Genomic DNA, 22,659 nt, shown 5'->3' on the forward strand with positions numbered 1-22,659 from the left:
CGGGGCCGGCTGCGGGGGCGAGCCGCAGCGAAGCCTTGGAAGCGGCCGCGGGGGCGAGCCGCAGCGAAGCCTTGGAAGCGGCCGCGGGGGCGAGCCGCAGCGAAGCCTTGGAACCGGCCGCGGGGGCGAGCCGCAGCGAAGCCTTGGAACCGGCCGCGGGGGCGAGCCGCAGCGAAGCCTTGGAACCGGCCGCGGGGGCGAGCCGCAGCGAAGCCTTGGAACCGGCCGCGGGGGCGAGCCGCAGCGAAGCCTTGGAACCGGCCGCGGGGGCGAGCCGCAGCGAAGCCTGGGGGCCGGCAGCGGAGGTGAGCCGGAGCGAAGCCTGGGGGCCGGCTGCGGGGGTGACAGCTCCGGAAGGCGACGAGGGGCCGGGTCCACCGGCGGCTCACGTCGCCGTCTCCGGGCTGACCGAGGAGGTGGCGGCTCCGGAAAGCGACGAGGGGCCGGGTCTGCCGGCGGCTCACGTCGCTGTCTCCGGGCTGAACGCGGAGGTGACGGATCCGGAAGGCGACGAGGGGCCGGGTTCACCGGCGGCTCACGTCGCTGTCTCCCCCGGCGTGAGTAACGGCGGGGGCCGAATCCGGAGGGCTTTGGGGTGGTGACTGGTAGGATCTGGCGGCTAATCGCCAGGGTGTAGTCCGACTCCAGTCCCAACTCTTCCAGCAGCAGCGGAGATGGCAGGATCTCTACGTCCCTGTAGAGATCCCGCTGAGCCAACTCCAACTGCTGCTGGAACCATACCTCCGGGTCATGCTGGGCCATAAGCTGCTGTCTCACCATCGGTCTGGTCGGGTCCTTCTGTCATGAAGTGCGGGTGGTGAGAGTGGTGAGGCAGATGCAGCGGACCCAGGTTAGATGAATATGATGATTTAATGAAGTAAATAAGTCCAACAACGAACACCAGGCACAAGGAAACACTGACGACACGGAAGCTAACATTGACGAAAAATTGACGAGGACCCGACGAGGAACAAGGAACACAGGTGGAGTTAAATACATGGGAGGGTAATCACAGAGACGAGACACACCTGGGAACAATCAAGGGGAGGACAGGACAACGAAGAGACTTAAGGACACAGAAAACTCTAAATAAACACAGAAAAACACAGATCCTGACACCGTCAGTGTCAGCCTGCTGGATTATAGCTCCCTCCTCCCAGCAGCTGTTGCTCCCGACTGGCAAAAACCTCAGTAAATGTTTACACTTCTGCTGTTTTTCCTCATTTTCAAACAACATTCCTGCTGTTATTTGCAGTTTTCTTCCACTTCTGGTTTTTGCACAACTGTAATTTCTTAAAACTATTCAGGTTCATATTTTTAAGAGTCAGAACATGGTATTTTTAATAACTGCCCAGTATTTTCTTATGCTATACACTTGCTCTTCCTGTCGTCTGTTGTTCTTAGTCTCTGTTTTCATATTTTTATCATTGTGTAAATCTACATGCTCTGATTTGCCTGTGGCTTCGCTGCTGGTACTATTGAATTTCCTCCACTAGCGTACAGTTTACAGCTTAACTCAGTTCACATACAATTAACCCCAAAAGCAACCTGGCAGATATAGACTGAAAACTGTATGTGGCAAACAATGACACAAACATCTCTCAAAGGATATTGAAACATGTAAAACAAGTATTAATGTCAAAAGAAATGTTTTTTTTTTACATTTTATTGAAGATGTCATGTCAAAATATTCATGGTAATTAGTAGCTTTACAGCAGGCAACCCCTTCATAATAAAGTTTTTTTTTTTAATTTCAGATATTTTGAGAATATATGATGATGATTGCCTGTAGGGGGCGTAGTTGCCAAATCTAGTTTTGACCATCTTGTTCTCTGAGGCAATATGAGCGTAATAACTCATAATGACAGAGACCTTTGTTGACCCAAATTATTTCTATAAATATTTGTTAAAGATGACATTTCTCTGTGTTTTCATTAACAATAATACAGTAAAAAAAAATAAATGTAGCACTGAGTTTGAGACATTGACTCATTCTTTCGCAAATTTCTTTGGGTTTCTCTGTATTTCACAGTGAATCAATTCAAGCATCGCCCATACTTTGCCTTTTTAACTCATCATACGTTACTGTTTGGATGTTTTAGAAAAGGTCTAATCACAAGTGGGGGTCCTGTTTTGGTGAAACAGGCAGGAATGATGACGAACATTGTGGATACGTCATCAAACTGTGAATCCCCAGAAGCAAAAATAAGGATGATCTCATTATTTTACACAATTGGAGACAAACCCACTGGGAGCAACTACAGAGATAGAGGAACTGTGAGCTGTTTGAACGAAAACATTTGATCAACTTAGTTCATGCTGTAATGTTTATAGTTTATAGGTTTTGACTTTTCTTGGTGGGTTCTTCACCACACAGGAACAAAATGAGAATGCTGTTCCAATGTTTGTTTTTTCCCCACCAGAAATCTGTCATGTTAATTCAGATTATTGAAAAAACTGTGATCATGCACGGATAGGGTTTTCATTCTACATGAACATTCACGACTTTCTCCCGTGAAATCCAAAGTCAAAAAATGTTTGTTTGTCTGACTCAGTCACACCAAATGGGTGCAAACATTTGACCAATATTGACCAATTCATCTGCATGGGATTAAAATATGATTCTGTTCACATCAGGAATGAGTCAACTTGCAACTAAGAGGAACTTGACTTCCCTTTAGTGTTTTTGTCAGTCATCTTTGACGACAACAAGTTTAAGTTTGAGCTTAGAAATATAGAAATGCATATTTTATTGCATAAACTCACTCATGTATGAACTTATGTTCATAAATTAGCTTGACACAATAGTTGTACTTGTGCTGGTACAGCTTGTCTTTTATTTTAGTATTGCAGCTTTGTTCTGTTTTTTTAAAAAGTGTGTTTTTAACAGTTATTATTTTTTATTTGGTAGCTATCTTAAGTAATCACTGAAACAAACCTAGATTTCTCTTCTCTAGACAATATCTATCCCCATAGGTTACAAAAAACATCTAACAGTTTCAATAGTGGTCTGACCTCTACTGAAAGTTCAGCAGCAGCCGTCTTTATCTTCCATACTTCATCAAAGGTTGTCCTTATCTCTAAAATTGCGTAAGTTTGCTCATGGAAAGAAAAATAAACCTAATTTTTACTCCATCTAAAATTTAACTTTACATCACTGATCAAAAGTATGATGGTATGATTTGGTTTAAATAAAAACAAAAAACTGCAATCTAAACAACCAATGAACTTTGTTTTCTTTCTAAATTGTACATTATTTCATTAAAACACCAAAGCTCACTTTCCCTGTGTAATCATTACATTAAATTGTGGTGTGAAACCTCAGAGAAAGCAGACATTTTACAGAGAAAGCAGACATTTTACAGAGAAAGCAGACATTTTACAGAGAAAGCAGGCTCTTTCGTGTGGGAAATCTGCTGTAGCCTAATAATTAAAGGGTGATTCACGTTTCGGATATGTCTTACGCCATCAGGTATGTTAACCTGGTTGCGGTTCAGTGCACTGACTGTCTAACTAACATGTCTACCTCTCTGCTTTCCCTCGCAATGGGCCGATTCTGGGCACATGTTGCAGCATAAATAGGAGGCGCTGGACGCTTGAAGCTAAAAATAACCCCAGTGAGCTATTTGTCACAGTGTACGGCTTTCTGCAGAATCCAGGGTGGGGAGGAAATGAGCAGAGAAAGGGGGAATTTTATGATTTTTTTTTTTTTTTTTTCTGGGCTCACCTCAAAATGCTTGGTGGTCAGCGAAGAGAAAGACAGCCTGTGTGGCTATTAATAACTCCGGAGAGAGACGGTGTGTCTCTTTAAGACTGACTAACGGTTCCTTTCATGAGACGTAGGCAGAAAAGGCAGAACATTGCCACCGTTTTCATCAGCGGCCTCTCTGGCACCGCTGATGACGTGCGTGAGACGCCCCTGACTGTTTGTACATACGCAGACGGGGCCTCGGAGGCAGCAAGGAGTAGAGACATTGTAGCCAATATTAGTCAGTCGAGTGTGCGTAAGAAACCGCGGGGTCTTTTACTAGCCTACACACATTATAACAATGCTAGAAGTCTCAGAGAAAATGACCGCTTGCGTCCAAATGCTGCGTAATTTCCAGTGTCTTTTCACTCCCTCATGCCTCTGAATAACGTGGAGGAAAGTGTTACATCCGTAAACCCCCGGCATACTTTTGCTTTTCTTCAACTGAGGTTACGTGGGTGACGTTTTGGATTGTTTCTCCGCTGTAGATGGTTCCAGATCTATTTAGCTCATTTTGAGCTCTCTGGAGATTATTCCTTCTCCTACATGACCCACTAATCAAGCTGGTGATGTGTGAGCTTTCGAGTGGAAGTCTTTGGTGCCTTTTCTAACATAAGCATGAGGAATGTCCCATTTCGTAGGGTTAAACACATGTTGTTGGTGTTTGCAGCCTCGTCGGTGCTGTTCTGTTCTGCTACCTCTTCTGATCCACTTGTTCCTCTGGAAGCACAGAACAAGTAACATAACAGAAAGCTCTGGGTCAATTTTTTAAATTTAAGCTCGGCTCTGAATAGCCTCAATTTTCTAATTATTAAAAGAACATTTTGTACGTTGACACATCACCGCAGAGTATCTGCGTACGTTTCTTGGTCGTTAAGTGGTTTGATATATTTTTGAGAAGGACATTTATCAAAGTGCCTAAAGTTTCGTGGCTAAATAATTTCGTTGTGGTTCTGGTGTGTTGGAGTCACGTAGCCACATTTCCATGAGCGAAAAGGCCAAAAAATGTCCAAACTGAAGCCTCTTCAGGGTCACAGAGGAGAAGTTAAGCTTAGCCTCTGTGACCTGAATACAGTCTGTTCTTGTTTTGTTTTTTTTGGTTTATTTTCCATTATCTTTGTCCATCTTTGAGTTTCCCATTATTCTCCCAGTGTAAGTCCTCATTGTTTTCGACCCTGTTTTGTTCTTTGGCTTTTGGATGTGTGCCCACGCCCGCAGCTTTTGGATAAGTTTGTTTGTTTTCGAACTAACTTCCCAATCTGTGGAATGCCTGAAAGGATTTTGTCCCCAATCCTGACTCGGACTTTTGTCCCCAACTCTTTCTTCAAATCCGTGTCTCTACTCTGCCTAGAAATCTTTCGTATGAGTTAAACATTTTGCTCTTCTACTTCCTCCTTCCCACAGTCAAGAACAGAAAACAGATTAGAACATGAATAGATTCATATTCACAAACAAAGCAAATATGGAGAAGGAAACTTTCTTAAGATCAGAGGAAAGGGCGTTAAAGACTGTTCTGAATTGATCTAATTTTAAGTTGCAGGTTTCTCACATGAACTCTGTCACAAAGTTGCTAAATGCCTCATTTATCCTGACACACTCAGAATAACCTGAACGCTATAAATGGAGAACAATTGTGAAGCAATGGAGACAGATCCACCTACAGTCAGCGTAGGTTTCCTGACTCAGTGGTGTCAGTCGTGCATTATAAGTGTGAATTTGATCTCATTCATGTTCGTTTTCAAGTCTTCAGAGGCTTTAAAATAATAAAAAAAATTAATTGTATGCTCATCCTATCCGTATTCAGGAAGTGTTTAGTTTGTGGTTATCCTAATGCTTTCTTGTCAGCCTTTGATGTATTTTTTTTTTATTTTTTTTTTTACAACACAACTATAAACAGATCAGTTTCTGATAAGATGCAGTGTAAAAAAATAAAATTCTCAGGATACAGACTTGTGTTTGTCTGTTTGTCTGTTTGGCTCTCCACCCACCCTCTCCAGTGGGCAGAGAAGGCAAAAACGGGGCTCTCACCCAAGGCACTGTTCATGCACCAAACACCACTGTTGACAAATTGCAATGATTACAAATGTACTGAGGGTCCTGGGTTTGAATCCTGGCCTGGAGTCATTTTCTAAAGACTTTGCATGTTCTGTAAAAATTTGACACACATCGCAAGGCATTTGTCTGCTTAATATGACTAATTAAAGAACGAGCAATTTGATTAATTAAAATAAAGAAATCCAAAAAGTCAGACACTGAACCTTTGGCAGCAGAATTGTGTACATATACAGTACAGACCAAAAGTTTGGACACACCTTCTCATTGAATTCAATGAGAAAGTGTGTCCAAACCTTTGGTCTGTATTGAGTACAGACCAAAAGTTTGGACACACAGTTGTGTCCAAACTTTTGGTCTGTACTGTAGATGTACGGTTGATACAAAACAAGAAATAAAGCAACACCATTATGCATATGTACAGTATGATTATATTGCAAGAGACTAGCAAAATATCCAAATCTCAGAATGACTCCAAGAGGCCAACCTAAGCAGCCAAAGTTGCCTCGCTCCTGTTAAAATGCATGAGCAGATCGGTGGTTACATAACACTGGCATTGTTCACACCTCAGGATACATGGCTTCCTCTGTGCCAGCTTTAAAAGGTCAGTTTGGAAAAAGCAGCGCAGCCAACTCCTGGTTTCATTAACACAGCCTGATGTGTTTCTCAGTGAGCTCCACCTACTAAACCCGGGTTCTCCAGGCCAGTTACGGTTCTGGTGGAAGCTCTTCTAATTATTACAGCCCTTCCAGTGCTTACCTTCATTATGAATATAAGCAATTTGTTCATTTGAGGGCTTTAATGGTTCTTTTGAACCGTTTAGTTGGTTTTAATACAACAGAGATCATTTATATTTTGTTTCCGTTCAGCTGGAGTAAGTAATAGTAACTGATCAGATTACATGCTATAATCTGAGCTAGCAGTAGCATCCAGATATCCAGTGTGAATCTAAATTCATTCCTACTAATAGTCGGTTGGCAACACTGCTCGCTATTTGTAATTCCTATCAGATTTTGGTAAAATCCATTCAGTTTGGCTTGTTTCCTGACCCAGCTTTTACGCGACATTCATCAATTTTTATTGATCTTGTTGAGAGTATGGAAAAAATAGCATATATTCTACTGTACTTATAGTTACACTGCAGCTACAATATGTATAAAATAGCATAATTAAGCATCTCTACTTAATTAAAACTAAGCTAGTCTAAGAAAATCAGGCCCTGAACATAAAACAAGAGCAGAGTTGCAACAAGTTTTACATACAAAATGCAAAAATAACATGAAAAGGAGGCAGGTATTCGTACCAAACATCATTCTCTGCTTTGTTGTGCAACAGAAACAGATGATTAATTCTAGTTTCAGTGACAGACTTCACAGGGAAAAGTGACATTTTAAACCACTTTGGACATTTAGACTTGCAAGTGATGATGTACAGTGATCTGAAAACAACACACATAGCTCATTTTTGCCCTTTTTTCTATGTTTTCAAGCTTTACTTTTGTGCTGAAACTGTTCATTATTAAAAGGCAATTTCAAAAATCTAGGAGTTACACTCGTTAGCGATGTTTAGCATGGTCTTCTTGTCCCTTGTACTGCCAATTTTACTCCATGCAGATCATTTCTCAGGTGTATAAATCCATTTTTTAAAATATTCTAAAATTCTTTTGGTCCAGACCAACCCAGTCTGGACCAAACCAGTCATTTGTTTGCATGTTGAACTGTCAGATTGAAGACTGTCAATAAAAGTGCAGCTCCAAACAGGACATTATGTCTCTTTTTTAATTTTTTTAACCATCTTCAGTTTCACATTTACCGGTCAGACATTCTGTAACTTTAAGCTTCTCAGAAATGCTTGTAACCCATCTGCGAGGCCCCGGTTGGATCCTGAGTCGGCAGAGCTATTGTTTCTGAGAAAGTGGGTCCGGCGCACTCACCGCCTGGATGCAGCACGCCTACAAAGATTTGCTTCTGAGGGCCTTACAGGAAGCCACATCCTCTTCCTGTTTAGTCTGAGCTCTGATTGGTCCCTGAGCTGGAGAGCATGGGAACAAGAAAGAAGTTAGCATTTCATTTATCAACTTTTTTTTTTTTTTTTTTTAAGTACCAAAATAAAAACAGTCAAAACACAACAGGGAGCCACCTTCGCCTCCTCCCACTTCATCCTCCTTAAATCGCCTTTTTAGGACACTTTCTTTAGCTTTCTATCCATGATATAAAATATGAGAGCAGCATATGTCTGTTTATAAATGATTCCATATTTTTAGTTGATTTTTGGTTCTATACCAAATACTTTAAATATAAAAATCCAAGTCAATTAACATACGAATGCTGAATGGTTTTCACATTTTGCAAATAAACGAGGATCTTCCCTCCTGTCTGTCTGCTTGTTCAAGCTCACAGAGATGAGTGGGGAAAAAAAGGGAAATTATCTCATCTGCACACTGATGCAACTCTCAAGTCAAGACAACTGATGGCGAGGGAGGCAGACATGGTGTCATTCCCTCTGCTCCCATTAACATGCCTTATTAGGACATCTGCAGCTGCGCGCGTGTTGTGGTGCTAGTCATACGGCAGATGTTGATTTTTGGTTCCCCCCACCCTCTCCTTCCCCTCCTCCAGACAGCCTGAGTCATGTGACTCCCCTGAAGGTCGGGTCACCCTGCGAGGCTCCTGCCGAGGAGGAAGCTGGCAGGAGAAAATTGAACAATAGCTCTGCAGGTACATTTTCGGGAAAAGATAAATAGACAGCCGAGTTCTGCGTCCTGGCGCGGCTCCACTGCAGTGTCCGTTTTGAATGCTGTTGTGTAAGGTTTCAGTGGAGAGTTTTGTAATCCTTTGGCAAACATCAAATCTGTGCTGTCAGTGTGGCCTAAATTACAGAATTCATAAACTCCTCAAACACACACGCACACACACACAAAAAAAGACTCATTTATAAGCGCTGTATTTCTACTCTGGTGATAACAGCTATGTAAACCAAGCAGCTTCCCTTTCTGGGTCCAGATCTGTTGCCTGCAGAAGAAACACATTTCCTGTTCCACTTTAAGGCATGAAGGAAGGGTCAAAACTGAGGTCACCCGACCTCGCGAATTATTTACTGACAAACAACATGTGACGTGGCGAGTCTGTCTCAACAGTAAACAAGCATCGCGGGTGAAAATGTTCCAGGTAGCCTGGAGCGTCTTTCCGAGCGCGAAGGTGACTGACGTCTCTCCAGACGGGCGAAGACGTCCGACCAAGCAGAACTGCGAAAACGTCTCGGCTCATCCGCCACTTCTTTCAACTGTCCAAGGAGTCAGACGTCGACCTAAAGGGTTGACTGATTTTAATCAATTTTTCAGTCCAGCTGACCCATTTTCATGTTTCATTCTTGTATGACTGATTTATAACGCTAAACGTTTAGTTGCTCTGAGATAAAGCGCTCTGAATTTACATTCTACAGACAAGCATTGCGTCTGACCTCCGTCGCACTGCTCCTTATCTACCTTGTGTGTCTCTGATTTGATGCTTTATTTGATGCGTTTGAATGTAACTGTATTTGTAAAACGTTTCAACATCACCTTTTTGCACATCGGATTTATGTGACTTCCAGATGAGCCACTGTCTTTTCCAACATGTTTATAACTTTTTTAAATACGGTTGGTTTATGTAATTGCTGGGCTTGTAAAATGAAACATTTCACATTAAAATATGTTTTACTTTTAAAATACAAAAAAATCACCAAATTAGCTCATAATTAGACATGCAACTGATAAGTGTTTTGTTTTCTTGTGAAATAGTCACTCCCTTCTTTTTCTCTTTTCTTTTTAATCATTTGAGAATTTCACTTCCTATCTGAACTGTCTCCCAAGAGTTTAACTGGACTTTAATCTAGTGTTAGATAAGAATGCCATTAGTTTTGCTATTCTTTATTGCATAAACCAACACAAGGAGGCAACAGCACAAATTATATAAAAAAAGTCCAAATTAAAAATAAGACAAAAAGTGTCAATTCTTACAGCTACTTTGATATTAATTTAATTTTTTACTGTGTCCTGAATCCTATCGAGCCTCCTGAGAATGCGAGGCAGGTTTGTTTATATGCACCACAAGGCAATTCAAACGGCTTTACATCAAAAGGAGAGACAATAAAACAACATAAAACCAGTGCATAAAAGAAATAAATGCTTCTAACAATTCATTAGTCAAATACTTAGATCAAAAACTGCATGTACTCAAAAATGTTTTCAGCCCTGATTTAAATGAAAAAAATAGTATCTCAGGTTTTCAATGACTTTATTACAGAGTTGAAGAGCAGAGGGACTAAATGCTACTTCACTTTGTTTACTTCTGGTCCTGGGAAGACGGAAGCAGGAAACATGGATCTACATGGTTTGTTTTAGACAAGTAACTCAGGAATATGTTTCGGTCCAAGGCCCTTTAGTTCCTATAGACCGGTAGCAAGAAGGAAAGTCAGACATACTACAAATGGGAAACCAAAGCAGTGAGTTACAAGTAACGTGATTCATTTTCCTGGAATTGGTCAGGAGTCTGGCAGCAGCGTTTTGGATGAGCTGCAGCTACCAGATTGATTAAAGTAAAGACACGGTGGAAGAAATGTAACCCTCTGAAGAAATAAAAGCTTGAAATACTATCAAATGTTTTGTATTTACCTTCCGAGAAGACCTACATTTTCCTAACTACAATGCAGCTTCACACATGTTCTACTACTGAAATGACAAAAAAAGATGAAACATCTGCATTTCATGTCAGCGGTCACGTAGAGGTTGTTTTATTTTTGTATTTTCAGCACTCATGAACTCTTTCTAATTTGAAGTTGCAAGTACACCTTTATAACCATACATGCTTGGTCTGACTTTCTACAAAGAGGAAACACATAATCCCACTTAATCTGTAGCTATACGTTAAAATCATTGATACACGTAAACATGAAATTACCAGTAAAAGCGGCAGCAGAACCTGCAGCTTGAGTAATGCGCATAGTGTTTTTAAAAGCTCCAAACATACAATAACACATGCGCTGCTGCAGAAACATCCTGAGGAAACGGTAAGGAGGCATCAAAGCCTGGGACAGAGCCAAAAACTGGGACGTGTTCAGATGAGGCCAGTAAAGTCCATACACCCATCAGATAATGAAGTCAATATTTGCGATGTAGTTTTTCAATTCCCAGGCAATATATACTGTATATGCATATATAAAAATTTTATTTGACACTTTTATCTCCGATTTATTTCGCCCGTATCTGATTCATTTAAACTTCAATAAGGAAGAGCAAAAGTTTACCGTTATTCTAGGACTTCTGAGAAAGCAGTTTTCCTCAATGAACCAGAATGACTGCTAATCTTACTCAGAAAGATCACAGAGTACATGAGTGAAAAGCCCAGGATTTATGCTTCCAGCTTATTTAGTTGCTACTATCACTGGAAAGCATGTAGATAAACACAGGGACTGGGGAACGTTTTGTACCAAACAGTTTATAGCCGCCTTGGTGACATTTTATTCCTAATTCAATCATAATCACACTCTTTGAATGTAATTTCTTTTTTTTCCCTTTTTACTCAGCAGAACCCTTGTACCATTTTATTTTTTATGTTTTTGGAAAGTAAAGAAATCCTCTTCCATGAGATACCTCATACTAAACAAAAATGAATTCTTACCCTCCTCGGGGAAATAAAAAAGAAGAAGCGACCAGTCAGTTCACACCTGTCTCGGAGATGTTTGTACCAATTTATTCGTCACTTCACACCTGCCCTGGGGACAATCCATTTACATTACATCATACATAAATTCAAATAATGTCTGGGAATAATGTCTTGTTCCTGCTAGTAAAAGAACTAATTTATTTGTTTTTCGGGAGCATGTATAGGCTTTTACAAGCCTTTTGAACCAGCTTTGACAAATAATGATCTGAAGTTCTTATTCTATTTTGACAAACAATAATCTGCAGTCATTTTCTACAGTCTACTCCTATTGAGCTTAATAGTTATGTCATTATGTGACTATAATTAACGTCTAGGAGCTGGCGCTGCCGAGTTCTGTCATATTTCATGAGAGCTGGTTGGTCTAGTTAAAGTACAATCAGTGGAGTTAAAACAATCCTCATGCAAGAACATATTATTGCATTAAATCCTATGTGAGATTTAAGCATTTTAGGGATCATTCACAACAATTAATGGATACAAAATGGGGAATCGGCTCAGAGTTACTTTCACATTCGCTCGTATTTCATAAGAACAGAGACGTTCATTCAGTTTGGCACAATTATACTCATCATTACAAAGCAAAACCTCAGAATGCCTTGAGGTTATTAAGTGACGACGCTATGGAACGCGTAATTTGTAACCTGAAGTTACCCCCCGATCTCAGAAACAGCCGGTTGTACCGGACTCCTGTCAAAACCATACATGGGCAGAAAAAACAAATAAAACTACTCCCTTTGTGTTTCCTATTGTCGTAATGGTGATGCAACAGAGCAGTCAGTGAAGTTATCATTCCTGTTTTCATTATTACCAAGCTGCGTTCAACTTCCTACAAGGCCACAGTTCAACCCTGGAAATGCATCACTGCTGTATCTTGTCAATGCGGACACTACATGCAGTTTTAGTTCTTTGAAACAAAGAGGCACGAGGAACAAACTTCTGAAGAGAAAACATTCTACATAATCTAGCTTATAACATAAATGACCGGAGTCTCAGCACTTTAAACCATAAAACGGTGAAGGTTGAATGACGCCCAGTAACTTGAAACTACTCCTTTACATTATCCATAGCCAAATGAGTTTTGATGTAAATATATACTGTACATATTTTTTAATCCTTAACAAAGCTAATTTATCTGTAGAACTGTAAAGAAAACGGCACTAAAACCACTTCTCTGTTTGGGCTCTCTGTGGTCAACTCAATACGTCTCCAATCTTGGTATTTATGAAAAGTCTAAATCACTTTGTTTCCCTTTTTTTAAAATTATAATATAGCTATTCAAAGAAAAGTAAACGTAACCTTGGTCAACGTGTGTCATTTGAGGTTATGCTGTTCTTAGAAATCTATAATGGTTGGATCCGTGATCGGTCTAATTTTGTTGGACTTGAAGAGTAATTTAAATAATTTTACAGTCCACTGTATTCACTTTTAGACGTGGAACAAGAGATTGTGGCACATGGCAGGCAAGACACAGTGAATAATACGAGCCATGAAAATGCAGAAACTGGCTAACCGTTAGCTGCTAACGATGCTAAGGTTAGCATCTACTTCAAAGCTTCCTATCTGTAGTATAGTTACTTCAGGTTCTAAATGAATATGTGCTGCATCTGGTCATAACTAGTTCAATGGCTAACTGGATAAACCTGCTCTCTGAATAGATTGTTTGAAACACAGTCTGGAAACATTATCCTATTCTTGAAAACAATTAAAGCATTTGTGTTACTTTCTTGTATTAAGACCATTTTAAAGTTAAACATGCTAAGAAAAAAGAAAGGGGGGGGGGAAAAAAGAAAGATCACAAAATGTATACAATTACAAAACCATGACAAAAATTCTCTACATTGATTATTGATTCTCAAAATAACAGTTAGTGATTTGTGAAAAAAGGGATTTTCAGTTTTCCAAAATATATTGCAAAATCATGCCTCATTTTTTTAACCCCAAAATGTTGTATTTCATCTCATAAGTTCAACTTACTTTGTGTTTTTTGTTGTCATTTTTATATTTCCTTTTATTTTCTTCTTTAGAAGAAGTGCAAATTAAAAGTTTGATCTAATAATTACTCTGAACAAAACATTAAACATATTTAACATAAAACAGCTGATAGAATATTCTACTTCTTTACAAAGCCTAGATTTTATATTTTAGCAGTTTATTCAGCAATTATTGAAACATCTTTTTTTTAAATTAATAAAAAAAAGCTTTAGTCTTTCTACATATTCTCTTCCTTGAATGAAACGCTGTGACAGTAAAGTGGAGGATAGCTCCCAAAGGTAAATACTCGTGAGTAGATACACTTCACTTGATTTAAGATGCTTATGAAAACGAGAACTGGCTGTAAAACTCTTATACAATGAATGGATGAAGGCTGATATGTAGTGGGAATTTTTACTTCCCTAAATGTTATGTTTGCTATGCTTCTAATTATAGGATAGTTACATCCTTGTTCTCAAGATATACACTCTAAAAAAAACCCCCCAAAAAACCCAGGACCTTGCAAACTGAAAGAAAAATCTTTTTTTTTTTTTTTCCCATTTCATTCGGGTCTCAGCTGGATTTTAGTTTGTGAGGTTCCTTGCCTTTGAAACGACTTCCAGTTGTGGCCATGTATTTATATTTATTTATACAAAATCTCATCAAGTGTTTAGCTCTTTATTGCCTGTTTTGGTCGCAGAAACATTACTCGCCTCAGACAGCGATCAGCTCAAATAAGAGTAAATGTCGCCTTTTTTGTCACTTTGCTCATTGAGGTTGGAGATTGATGTCGTTTGCCCACAAAGAGTCATGATTACCTCCTAAGAGGGCTGTTAACTTCTGGGTTTCAGTCACAAGCTGTACTCGGGACATTTAAAATGAATAGCTGCCAATTAACATCAGAACAACAGAATGTGTCGGTAGCAACTCCATTGTTAATGCCGTTACTCCAATGTCCCCATGGTCCACCTGTCCCCCAAATTAAAAAGAAGTATGAGATCCAGCATGTAGCGTACAGGATGAAAAGTATGTTGGGTGGTTCTGTATTCCTGCTAAGACAGTACAGGCTATTGTTGGAACTCCAGAGGTAGCGAGGATAAACAATGACCTTCGATTACAAAAGTAGCAGCTATGAGGCCTGCGCTGGGATCTGAGAACGATGCCACACTCAGATTGAGAGCGTTTAAGTTGGGAATTTGCTGATTGTGGTGATGCTAATGGTCAAAGTACAAGTGAAATGTATTTCTTCCTTAGCTTCAGGCAAAAAATAAATATCAGGAATTCTCATGAGCAATCTATATTTGTAATGTTCACACCATTTATGTATGCAGCAGCCATCTTGGGAGGTGACCTCAGAGATACTCAAAGAGCTCAGAAGAAAAATGGTTAGATTTTAGTATGATGCATGCAAATTGATGCCATCCTTCTATTCGATCTAATTTGAAGAAAGTGTTGGGCATCAGAATTTTTTCTAATCAAGGGTGCAAATAAAGATGTTGCAGCCTTTTAGATTCCAAAACCAAAATATCCAACAAAGGCTGTGGGTGTTAACAGGTGGTTTGATTCTTGCACGCACTTCAGACTTGATTGTTTGAAAAAATATACATGTTTTATTTGTTGTAAAAAAATAAAAATAAATAAAAATAGACAAACTAGTCACTAAAAATCTCTTACAACTTAGTTGAAAAAAAAATCTAACTTCATCGGACGTTTCAAGTTCCAAAAGTGGCAAAAAAAACAAAACAAACTATTTTACACAAACTGGACATTTGCCCAAACAATAGACCTCCACCGCACACCCAGTCTGTTCTTAATCACTTAAGTTAATGGGAGGGTCTAACGGTTACCAAAGTGATCTAAACAATTAAAAAATATAAAAAATTATTACAGATTTTGGTTATAACTAACTATTCTAACCACCCCAAAAAATAACTAAATTGATAGAAATAACAATTTTCAAAATTTAACATAAATGGCCACAACAGACGATTTTCTTCTACTATTTAGCTAGATAAATGTGTGCAGTGTTCCTGAACTGCAGCATGCAGCTCTACAGAATGTTCTGCGTCTCCAGCTGCAGCCCTGCCTGTGTCATGACTTGGATGCTGACTCTGCTGTCGGTGGTCGTCATGTAGGGCAGGTCCCATGCGAGATGGTCCATTATGTCAGCAGCGGACCAATAATAGTTGCAGTGTGCCACGTTTAGCAATGAGGCTAAGTGTGACGTCCAGAACTTGGGGCCAAACCCAGACGGAACAGGGGCCCTACTGTTTCCACCCCAGCCAGACACGCCCCAGCCACACAGAACCAGACACGTAAAGACGCATACACACATGGAACCGATTTGAGTTTTCCCCCTGCCACTGTTCAAATGTCCCCAGGACAAACATTACTGAGCCAAGAAGGCTGGCAATCACCATTACAGATGAGATGTGACGCAATGTCCTGATAATGAGACGTAGTGGGTTTCAGATGTTCCCCCAGAATGGGGTTCTGCAGACGTTGGCGTATAAAGAAAGATGAAACCTGTCGCTGGGTTTGAAAAATAACCCACGTTTTCCACAGAGTGCAGAGCACATTTCAGGATTCAAGCGAAAATATCAGCTAGCAAATGCTCACTTTGCATCGGTAAAACCAGAACGTCATTTCTACTGTAAAGTAAACCGAAGAATGTTCAACTAAGATCAGGAAATTTTGTTTTAAAAAGCTATTTGACTAAATCAAGCAGTTAATCTAGACTTACTGAAATAGTGATCTATGTAAATGATGTCATAGCAGTTGATATTTTCCACTTTCTCTACTTGATTCAACAGCCTTTGAATGCCTCCAGCCAAACCTGTTAGCTATGAGCTTTTCTGTAAACCAAAGCTGCATTTCTCTAACCCACTGTGATGTTTTTAAGAGTGGACTTATTTTAGGACAATCCTCTGTTTTGGCTCCTCTCAGATTAGCAGTTAGCTTTAGCCGCTAAAGCTAACTGCCCAGCTAATTGGGATTTATGCATAAGTTATCAGCAAGTGAGATATTATCTCCTTAAAAGCTAAACAGTGTTGTACCTTAGAAATATTTCACATTTTTGTGCTGGTGATACTGTGTGAGTGGTTTGCTTGCAGTCCAGGACTAAAATATTTTCTGTTTAGTTTTTGTTCAGGTTAAAAAAAGTTCACATTCATTCCAGGTTGTCCATCTAAAAGATAAATCAGCAAGGTCTAAATATAAGCATGAACAGCTATTATCTGATGCAAACAGAAGAAGCTGAGGATGATTAGATAAAAATAAAAATGAGATATGATGCTTTTTGAACATGGGATTTGAAAGGAAGCAAAACAAGAAGACATTGGGGCCTAGAGTGGATGTTTGTATTTGAAAATGCATGTTTTAAATGTTAGGCTCTCATTAACAGTGTCAGTAAGGTGAATCTCAATAAATGACAATATTACAGAAGAGTAAACTTATATCACTAATTCTGTTAAAAAAATTGGAGCCCATATATAAATTGACCATCCTTATAGGGATTTATTTAAAGCATTTCTGACAAAATGCTTTAAATAACAAAACGCTGTGAACAGCCAGCGTCTACAGCAGCGACTATTTTGTAGCTTACCTTGGATGTTAATGACAATAGTTAAGTCAGAACTCTTCAAGGACATAAAATGTTTTGTATTTTTATCTTATGTAATATTCTAAGATTCTCAAAAACTTAATTTTTAGTTTAAACTAGCTGTGAGTCCTACTCAAAAAATGATCATTTGAAATATACATGTATATGTTGAATCTCTATAATAGTAGTTTAAATTTCTTGATGATTTACCAATACCACTGGCGCTCCCTTGGCCAGACCAAGCCAGAAAAAAAGTTTAGTGTGGCTCAATGTAAAAATTATTTCATTATATAAACTGTAAACTAGATTAAGGGTTAGGGTAGAGTTAACCTTAACCATATATATACACATTTAATTTAATTTCCCTTTGGGATCAATAGTATATATTTAAATTGAATTAGAAAAAAAAAAATAACTGAACGTTTTTGGAATAATCCAATAATATACTACTATTTTTTTTTTTTTATTAATTTGAATTTGAATATACACTGCTCAAAAAAATAAAGGGAACACTCAAATAACACATCCTAGATCTGAATGAAAGAAATATTCTCATTGAATACTTTGTTCTGTACAAAGTTCCATTTGCACAACAGGAGGTGAAATTGATTGTCAATCAGTGTTGCTTCCTAAGTGGACAGTTTGATTTACTTGGAGTTATATTGTGTTGTTTAAGTGTTCCCTTTATTTTTTTGAGCAGTATATATTAATTGAAGAAAATGGCTGAACGTTTTTGGGAAGTTAGGGTTAAATCGTCAGGTTTAATCGTGGCTGCCAGTAAGTGAACCAAACTCAGGTCAATGATTGTCCACGCTGTGGGACAGTAACGTCCCTCTCTCTGATGTAAATCATCACCTTTCTGCTCCTGGTCAGCACCTCCTCCTCCTCCTCCTCCTCACATCTGGGCAGGCTGGCTCCTTCTCCGATGCTCGTTCACGTGCGCCGACACTGCCGAGCGCGCGCGCGCCTGCATCTTTTAAAACAGCTCCGCCCGCGAGCTGCGTGGTTCAGTTGGTTCGGAGCAGCACGCGGGTCCACACGGGCGTAAATTAGCTCATTCGGTAGTTTGTCTGTCACCGTCACTCTGTCGCCGTGTCCGCGTCCGAGGCATATATGGAAGAGTCTCAGCGTGGGTTTATTAATTTAGCTTCTTCACTTGGAACAAGAAGGCGGTTTCCTGTCGGTTTCCTGTCGGTTTCCAGCTGCCCGTTTGGTGGTTTTAAATCTCACAGGACGCGGCGATTCACCTGAAGCTTAGGAGGACGCCGTTTGCATGAAACTCTACTCCGGTAAGATGAACAAGAACAACACGCTATGGTTATAAATGTACCTACTTTTAGTTAAACAAAACTCTTAAACGATAGTTTACTCACCAGTATAATGCCTTTGTCTTTTTGAAACCTGCAAAAATCGGCGTTCAATGCGCATATGTAACGGCTCTCTGACTAATGCAAAAGCCTGATAGAAAACTTCCAATTTCACCCGAAGTTTGAAATTTCTTCAAATTAACTTGGTATTCTGAGACTTTTTAAGTTTATTTATACATCCTTATGCTATAGCGGTTTATTCGGCTTTGAGAATTGATTATATTGAATTTAAATGATTCATTTTAAATTACTATTACCATAGCTCAAGATAATGAATTGCGGACTACTGCAAACGTATTTATTTGTATAACTTAAATCTTTCTTTATTTTTTTTTTATTTTTTTGTGCTTCTGTACAGACCATGTGTGACAGAGTACAGACTACCTTTCTGCACTGTCTCTCTAATTTCACCCATTTAATAGACGACTCTGATAGTGTTGTGAATGCCAGCTATTTTTTTTTAGCCCCCAATAAATGTCAGAAAGGGATGTCAAGTAGAGAATATCTTCTGTTTTTCAATTTAGGATGCTGATAAATGTCTGTGATCCCTTGGGGAAATGAAGGGTGGGTAAACCATATTTCAAGTTATATCCACTTTTGTTTTAGAAAGTTGAAAAAGCTGCTAGACGTCCTGCAGTTCAGGAAATGTCAAGAGCTTGTTTACATTTATCACACATGCTCTTTTAATATTGCAAATATTTACAAAGGCAGAGATCTTTCGTAAGTTCATCAACTGTATAGTCTGACTCTATAAAGCTGTTTGCATGTGTGGAAAAGCTGTGTGGCTTATATTTAAAGATGCATTGATCAGGAATTTACTGTACTACAAGATTATTCTCATTTATTTATCAATACATCTGACTTGATCTGCCAAAGCCAATCAAGGGATTCAAGATGTTTTTGTTTTAATTTTTTGGTCCATTTTAAACTTCATTCAGAGCATAAAGGTTATGTCATAACTGTTCTTACATTTGAATTACATTTGCTACCTTGTTGACTTTCACGCCTCTGCACAGTGGTAAGAGAGTCTCACGTAGGCTTTGTTTTGATTCAAAGCTAGCGGTGCGAGTACTTTTCCATGTTTGTGAGCCATCTGCTGTTTTGGGTCGGTATACAGGGCTGTGGGTCAGCTTGCATCAACTTTTGTGACTTGACGCAGTTTCAGAAACATTTCTATTGTCTGCAGGAGAAATATTTTTGGGGGGGAGGTGGTCGGGGAATGCAAGGCTGTTTCCTGCACAGGGGGTTTTACTAACAATGGTCACCTCCTCAAAATCCATTGGTGGTTCTCTCTGAGATTCTCTCCTGAGGACGAAGCTCGGATGTTAAAAGAATGGCCCCAAAAAAAAAAAAAACAGACAGAGAGGGGACAAGTAAGGAAAACAATGGGAGACCAGGCAGGTCGAGAGGGACTAAAGTGAGGAAAACAAAGGGAGGTTAGTTATGGTTGCATAACGCAAGAGTTTGAAATGTCTCAATAGTTTTCAAGTTGAAATTAAACAGAAGTATGAACTTGTTACTTTCGATTCTTCTAAAGTAACCTTCCATTTATTTTTGGCCCGTTTCCAGCCCAATCAATGAGTTTGCTGGTCTGGAACCCAAACTAACCAGTCAGAAAATATTTAATTAGTGTTTACAAGAGGTGAATATTTGACTCTGAGCACGTCACATTTGTGACCAATCCTGTTCCGTGGCCTTTAACTGCAAGCTGTACTGACTTGCAGGTTTTTTTTCTTCCTTCAAAGAGATGAGTGTGACTGTGCAGAAACCGTGTCCTGTACCTTTCGTTCACAAGCTTCCGTTTCATTTTATGTAACAGTTTTATCGTCTTGTCTGTTGTTAAAATCTTTTCTTTTGCATTTTTCCAGATAAAAACACTGGATCTGACTACGCTACATCTGTCGAAGAAAGCTGGATGGTTGGAAAAAAGTCAGAAGAAGACAAGCTCAAGTCGAGCAGTTACACCTTACCCAAAGCTTCTTCCAAACCCAACCTGAAGGGTGCCATGGCTCTCGGTAGTTTGAACCTCATGCAGACCCTCAAAAACTCCCCAGCTGCCTTCCGACGCCGCTTCCGCCGGGACCGGACGGAGCTGCTCTCCCACGGCGACCCTCTGTTCAAGGTCCACTACCTGGGCACGGTGAAGATCTTCTCTCTTGACCGAGAGCAAGCCCAGGAGGCCATCTCACACCTGATTGAAGGTATCGCAAACGGGAAGAAGCTGGGCAAAGATCACGCTCTGGTCGTGCGGCCGAGATACGTAGAGGTCAAGGAGCTGAGCACGGGGCGCCAGCTGACCAAGACGTACCTGCAGGACATTGCGTACTGCGCCGCCGACGCCGGCCGACCCAACGTCTTCCTGTACATCTGCAAGCATCAGGGCCAGCAGCTGCAGTGCCGGGTGTTCTGGTGCAGCCGGGCGGAGCGCGCGCGCGACATGACGGCCTGCCTGGCGCGCTCCTTCCAGCGGGCGCTGAACGACTGGCAGGACGGCTCGGCCTCTCTGCCGCCGGGAGATGCGAAGGTCAAACGTTTGGAGGAGTCTTGTAACTCTGCATCCAACGCCAAGAGCTCAACGCTGCCGGCTGGGCTGGGAAAAGGTGAGGAGACGGGAAAACCTTAGCAACCAACAGCGTCGCTACGTCAAGAATTTGTTGCCCTAACCTAATTAGTATTAAAAAAAGCGAGTTTATACCTGAAATTCAAATCATCAATGCCATTTATCTCCTCCTCAGTTCGCTGGAAGAGAACAGGCTCTGCGTCCCGAGGCCCGCTCAAAGGCATCACCAGGAGAGGATCGGCCACCGACAGCTGGAGCTGAACTTCTGATTGGACAAAGGTTCTACATTGACCTGCTGACAACTTTAAGGGTGGAAGCACTGCAAGAGGGAAGGAAGGAAGGAAATTTGGGAGGGACTGACTTACAAGACGAAGAGGCTCAAGCTGCCAACTTGATCCATATTTGGTGACATAATGACTGCTTGTAAGGGTGTTATCATCATAACTGACGAGTGTTTGGAGTTAAATGTTAATGACGCGAGACAGAAACGAGGATGGGCTTGCAACAGGCTGCTTTAGGACGAGGCTGGGTCCTGAGCAGCCAGAGTGTGTGATGTTGAACGCGAGATAGCTGCTGGCTGAATCATCCATCAGCAAACCTGGGGGTAAAAAGACAGAGGTGGGATGTTTTAATGTTTAACAGGCAACTTGTACCAAGTCATGTTTTATATTCATGGTGGCATTTACACGTTTGCTGCTCTATTAAACAGATATTTAGGATTCAGCGGGGAGAATGTTGGCTCATCAAATGAAGTTAAACTGTCTCTACTGTTCATAAAGGTGGTTCCTGTTACTTTCAGAGCACTTTCTATGCTCTCCTGCCAATGAACCGCCTACAGAAACCCCAAGTGTTTTCTGCTCATTACGAGGACTTCAGTTTCCATGAACTGCATGACGGGTCTGGTTACTGCGCCATCACCAAGTTACTGCAAATCATCTTCACTGGCTACAAACTGCACATAAAAAGAAACGTCCGTGAATTTGCACGTACGTCGTAAAGCTCCCGTGGCGCAAGCTTGGCACCCAAACACCGGAGGACATTGTGTTCCCATGCGGAGCCTCGGTGAGGAATGCACAGTCATGCACCTGCATTCCACGCCAGGAGAAATCTGAGATCAGGAATCATCTCAAATTCCTCATGTCCAGCCATAACTGTGCCTCTCCAGCAGCTGCATACTTTTATTTAATCTTTTTTTGTGTGTGCTGCAGTGTAAAACGTACTCCTCATGATGATTTATGCGTTAGGTTTACAATTGAGACTTGAGGATAAATGGTGTGCCTTTAGCCTACCATCATATTCTCATTTTTATTATTCCTAAACTAAGCTAGAAACTTTGATTTTTTTTTTTTTTAAAGTTTTTGTTTTTGTTTGTTTGTTTTTTTATGTGCCACTATTTTTAAAGTGAATTTTAAGATTTTATGTTCACCGATTCTTACTAAAGGGACAGCTCTAGCTGAAAGAAAATATCTGTGCCTGCTTTAAGATGTATTTTATCATTGTACTGTACATATTTATCTAAATATGTATTTTATGGAATATTAAAAGTTTTTATACTGGCTTTGTATGTGCATATTTCTTTTAAGTTTCAGTAACGCATACAAAACCAGACTGCACCCTGGTTATGTTTGCTTCCAAACTTTAGTTTTGAGAGTTATATT

At 40.2% G+C, this 22,659-nt stretch overlaps 1 protein-coding gene across 1 annotated transcript; it reads left to right on the forward strand.

Annotated features, from left to right (window-relative positions):
• The first annotated feature begins 18,066 nt into the window (after nucleotides 1-18,066).
• Nucleotides 18,067-22,559, forward strand: LOC116733265 (uncharacterized). Its single transcript, XM_032584054.1, has 3 exons — nucleotides 18,067-18,363; nucleotides 20,310-21,041; nucleotides 21,177-22,559. The coding sequence occupies exons 1-3, from the start codon at nucleotides 18,348-18,350 to the stop codon at nucleotides 21,260-21,262; spliced, it is 834 nt and encodes a 277-aa protein (XP_032439945.1). The 5' UTR covers nucleotides 18,067-18,347; the 3' UTR covers nucleotides 21,263-22,559.
• Nucleotides 22,560-22,659: the final 100 nt, after the last annotated feature.

The sequence above is a fragment of the Xiphophorus hellerii genome, chromosome 14 (genome assembly GCF_003331165.1).
Source record: "Xiphophorus hellerii strain 12219 chromosome 14, Xiphophorus_hellerii-4.1, whole genome shotgun sequence".
Taxonomy (NCBI): Eukaryota; Metazoa; Chordata; class Actinopteri; order Cyprinodontiformes; family Poeciliidae; genus Xiphophorus; species Xiphophorus hellerii.

Excerpts from the sequence above, each read along its gene's own strand:
- LOC116733265 (XM_032584054.1), top strand. Across the intron at positions 21,042-21,176 it reads GCCGGCTGGGCTGGGAAAAG|TTCGCTGGAAGAGAACAGGC; the intron begins GTGAGGAGACGG and ends TCTCCTCCTCAG.